Source organism: Ictalurus furcatus, chromosome 14 (assembly GCF_023375685.1).
Source record: "Ictalurus furcatus strain D&B chromosome 14, Billie_1.0, whole genome shotgun sequence".
Taxonomy (NCBI): domain Eukaryota; kingdom Metazoa; phylum Chordata; class Actinopteri; order Siluriformes; family Ictaluridae; genus Ictalurus; species Ictalurus furcatus.
Window position 1 is genome coordinate 30,941,427 of NC_071268.1, and position 4,567 is coordinate 30,945,993.

Sequence of the window (4,567 nt, forward strand, 5' to 3'; positions counted from 1 at the left end):
TAATAATTCATGAATAAAATGGTTAATCACACAGTAAACACTATCATTAAAAAAATATATAATTATCATTTACTCTCAAGACAAAAAATATTATTGACTCCCAACTCCAGGAAGTGTAAACAGGAAGTGAGGAAAAAACAGGAAATCAAATCTTAAGGATTTCACATTTTATATTTTACATGGTACAATCGTTAGAAGGCATCTCCGTTCTAGAAAAACGTCTCATCTGGTTGGATATTTGATTTTGTGTGTGTGTGTGTGTGTGTGTGTGTGTGTGTGTGTGTGTGTGTGTGTGTGTGTGTGTTACCCATAATGCCCTGCACATGAGTGGGGAATCAGAGTTTTTATTAGCATGTTTACTGTTTAACCCCACCACCTGGCTTTAGGGGGTGGGGCTGTGGTGGGTGGAGCTACATCAAACACCACCCCCTCTCCTGTTGAGGAGCAGATGAAGTAGAGATTGAGTCCCATCAGAACGAGAATGGGCAGGAAGGACAAGGAGAACCCCAACACACGCACACTGCTGCCGAAACACACACTCGGCCAGTAGATCAACCTGCAACACACACACACACACACTTACCATAAAGGCATGGCTAAAACACACACACACACACTTACCATAAAGGCATGGCTAAAACACACACACACATGCACAGAGACAAACCTGCCGAAGACGAAGACGATGGTGAGCAGTGGGACGAGTTTGAGAGCGTCATGGTGGATGTACGTGGACATCACGGCGAGCTGCACGAAGAACAGCAGGAAGAGGCGGAGAGAATCCTGGACGTAGGTCATGTGGACGAGTGTGTGATGACTCGCACACTTCCGCTCAAACAGAGGATTCAGAGAACTGAACTTCAGACGAGACACGCCGTGTACCAACACACCTGAAACACACACACACACACACACACACACACACGTACGTCGTCAAATCATATCCCATCATTCTTCACTGCAGCAGGACAACACAACAAATAACAGTGTGTTAATAAAATATACTGTGTGTGTTATTGTAGCTAGCAGTGACGCAGCCCGAGTTTCCCATACATTAGTCTACATAATTAATAGGGTAATGTTAAAATTGCTGTGTGTGCCTGCCTGACTTTAGCTACATTTAAATGTAAACTAACCAACCTAGTATGATGGGGAAGGTGGCGAAGAGCGAACAGCGCAGTGTGTACACCAGCCTGGAGGGGGCGCCCATAACCACAGGGAGGTCTATGGGCAAGAGGTCATGACCCCCCCACACGAGGAGCGGAAACATCACTACTCCCGCTAAAAAAAACATGACCGAGCTCATCATCTCACCACAACACACACAACCTGAGAGAGAGAGAAAGTGTGTGAGAGATAGAAAGAGGGAGAGAAAGGCAAAGAAAAAGTGTGTGAGACAGAGAGAAACAAAAAGTGTGTGAGAGAGAGTAAAAAGATACATAGACAAAATGAAGAGAGCAATGAAGACAGACAGAAAGAGAAAAAAACAGATTTCACAAACTGTACATAAATATATATATATATACACGATAAATAAATATAAACAGTGAAAGTTTTTGCTCACAGCTCCGAGGACTCTGCTTTGTGCTTTCCCAGTACGTGCTGACATCATCGGCTCTGACATCGTCGGCTCTGACATCATCGGCTCGGACGTCGTAGCACTCCGTCTGTTTTTCAGCCGTTGTCCTCACAATCTTCACCAGAGGAGTGAACGCAAAACTCATTCTATGGCCATCATCATCGTCGTCATCTTCATCATCTGCCAGTGATCCATCTTCATCCCTCCATCTCTCCTGTCCTCCATCCAGCTGTCTCTCGCTCTCCGTCCTGCTCTCCCGACCCGACGTCCTTTCCTCACTGCCGTTCACCGTGTCCTCTTCTCTGTTCTCGCCAGACGGTTCAGAGTGAAAGACTGGAAACAGGTTTTCTTTCATCGCTGCATGGGTGTGGATCCTCTCTGTCTTGGTCTTTCTCTCCTGTAGATTAAAAGGCTGTCTCTCTCTCTCTCTCTCTCTCTCTTTCCTCTTTCTCATGGATCAGAAGTCCGATTGTCCATTCAGACTCACGGGACATGTGCAGGAGGTCAAATTCAACAAAATGGAAGACGTCAACAAATTTCGTCTTTTCAAATCATTGGTTCTTCCTGGTGAAAGAGAGACCGACGGAGAGGAAACAAAGTCCGCTCTCTGGGAATTACTCATTAACTGATCCGGTTGTCAGTGTGTGGATAAATATTCACCTCTTTACACAGTTAAACACCTACACAGGAGCAGGGAGGAGAAAAACAGTGCTGAGCTCAGTGAGGTACTGACAGAGAAACACTTATTAGTTGACCCATTTTCTGTAGTTTCATGGAAACAGACTGCATCTCTCTCACACACAGACCTGATGCCATGTATAACCACGGCTGTAGGTCAAACTCGAATTTGAAGGTCCCGTGTTTAATTTTAGTTGCTAGTAGTTTATGGAAACACTCATAGAACTTACAGACTTCTGTTTCTCTAGATGATTCCACATGCTGCTCGTACTGAACATCCTGTAAACACACTCCGTACCGTGTGTCTACTCTTCTACACCTGCACACTAATGATTTATAATCGCACTATCCGGTATCCCTTTAGGGTCGGGTTCTGGATCCATGAGGGAGGGAGTTTCTTCTTCACCAGTCACCTCTGGCTTGTTTGTTAGGGATCTGAATCTACATCCATTTACATTTATATCATTTGGCAGACACCATCATCCAGAGCGACTTACAGACATGAAAGGACATTTATCTCATTCAGGGCATTTTCACACCTGGCTCGTTTGCAGCGTTTGTTTCGGAACCTCGTGCGTTTTCCATCCTTGGTTCGGTTTGTTTAGACATACATGAACACGGCAATCGCGCTCGGATCCACACCAATACAATCGGTCCGAGATAACACGAACGAGGTGGCCCCGACCACATCGCAAACGAACTCTGGAGCGGTTCGCTTGTGGCGAGAAAGCAAGCCGACCCAACGGACCAACGAATCGACCTGTATAGCAATGCATGATGGGATCTGTGTTACGTAAAAAAAAGCCATGCTTGCTTAGCTAATGGCTGGAAACATGAATCACAGTTTAACTTGTGCCAAAGACGAGGTATAATACCTCAGTGATGTCTGACGAACATATTTCTGAACAACTTCCAAAAAGGCTTGAAAACAATGTGTTTAGTGAGTGTCTCAAGGAGATGGGCTTTAATCGCTCCATGGAACGTATAACTTAGATAAATAATAATTACAGCTAAAGAGAAAGTCACAATAAGCTCACGGAGCTGCTGTCTATCTATCTATATAGCACGTTTAACAGTGGACATTGTCCCAAAGCAGCTTTACAGAAATATATAAAATCAGGATATAGATTTTAAATCTATGAATTTGTCCCTAATGAGCAGTGACGGTGGTGACGTCGAAACCTTGAGAGGAACCAGACTCAAAAGGGAACCGTCCTCATCTGGGTGACACCGGATAGTGCGATTATAAATAAATACACCCCTTCTATAAATGTGCTAATACTACATGCTCAAATAGTGCAGTTGTGTAAGCATCTTGATGGATGACCGCTATGGGCGGAACATAAACAGATGCACTCTGACCAATGAGAGGACAGTTTACTAACATGTGACTTACATAAACACGTCTTGGTATGCTTTGAAATGTTCCCTTGTGAAAGCGAACCGAGCCAAGGAGAAAAATGCAGCACTGTAACAGTTTAAATCCCTGTTTCAGAACAAAGCTACAGGTCTGAAAACACCCTAATACACCTGAGCAGTTGAGGGTTAAGGGCCTTGTTAAAGGGTCCAGCAGTGGCAGCACCAGGATTTGAACTCATGACTTTCAATCAGTAGTCCAACATCTTAATCACTTCCAGATTTCTGAAGAGTGCTACTGAAATAAAACTGAATTGGCAAATGACCGGGTCACTTAATGCAGGAAGAGTGGATTGTCACTAGAGGGCAGTATTGCTGTGTCACAAGGTAACCACCAGAATGCCATTTTTTCCTGGCTTGCCCACAACGTTGCCTGGATACAATATACCTACATACTATGATCGCTAGTCCCAAAACCTCCATTAGCTAGATAAAATGATCATAACCATTAGGGATAATAAAACCAATACGGTGTCTACACCAGCTTAGGTCAGAATGATTATAAGTAACTTCTACGTGTACACGTACCGTGCCTGTTCCTCCATGTTTTACCATCATTTTTTCTCCACGCTGCCTGCTGCACAGAATTATGGGATACATATGACAGACAAGGAAACGTGTTTGCCACCTTCATCAAGCAGCATTATGGTGGAGGTTCCTGTAGATAAGTGTACTGCTGATAAACTGGAGAAATTTCATGGGGAAATCTCAATAATTCTCTCTCTCTCTCTTTCGAAGTCTAAGAATGCTGTTCCTCTCGTTGTTCCACATCACATTCCACTATTAGCAAACACAGAGAAACTCACGTCATACACACACACAATCATTATAAACAGCCTAACGTTTCTCATCCCATCCAGCGTTTCTCTGAGTGTGAAAGACCAGGTGTGGTGG

General features: G+C 44.1%; 1 protein-coding gene across 6 annotated transcripts in view; it reads right to left on the bottom strand.

Annotated features, from left to right (window-relative positions):
- Positions 1-259: 259 nt before the first annotated feature.
- tmem79a (transmembrane protein 79a) overlaps positions 260-4,567 on the bottom strand; it is a 6,269-nt gene continuing 1,961 nt past the window's right edge. For 4 of the 6 annotated variants that reach the window (XM_053642509.1, XM_053642510.1, XM_053642508.1 and 1 more), the window contains 5 exons: positions 4,202-4,453; positions 1,565-2,259; positions 1,141-1,329; positions 668-890; positions 260-556 (listed from right to left, as the gene is read on the bottom strand). In XM_053642509.1, coding sequence (XP_053498484.1) covers positions 364-556; positions 668-890; positions 1,141-1,329; positions 1,565-2,033 — 1,074 coding nt within the window. In that variant the 5' untranslated portion in view covers positions 2,034-2,259; positions 4,202-4,453 and the 3' untranslated portion in view covers positions 260-363. Of the gene's footprint in view, positions 557-667; positions 891-1,140; positions 1,330-1,564; positions 2,260-2,487; positions 3,018-4,201; positions 4,454-4,567 lie in introns of all 6 variants that reach the window. The other 2 variants (XM_053642512.1, XM_053642513.1) reach the window with 2 other exon arrangements.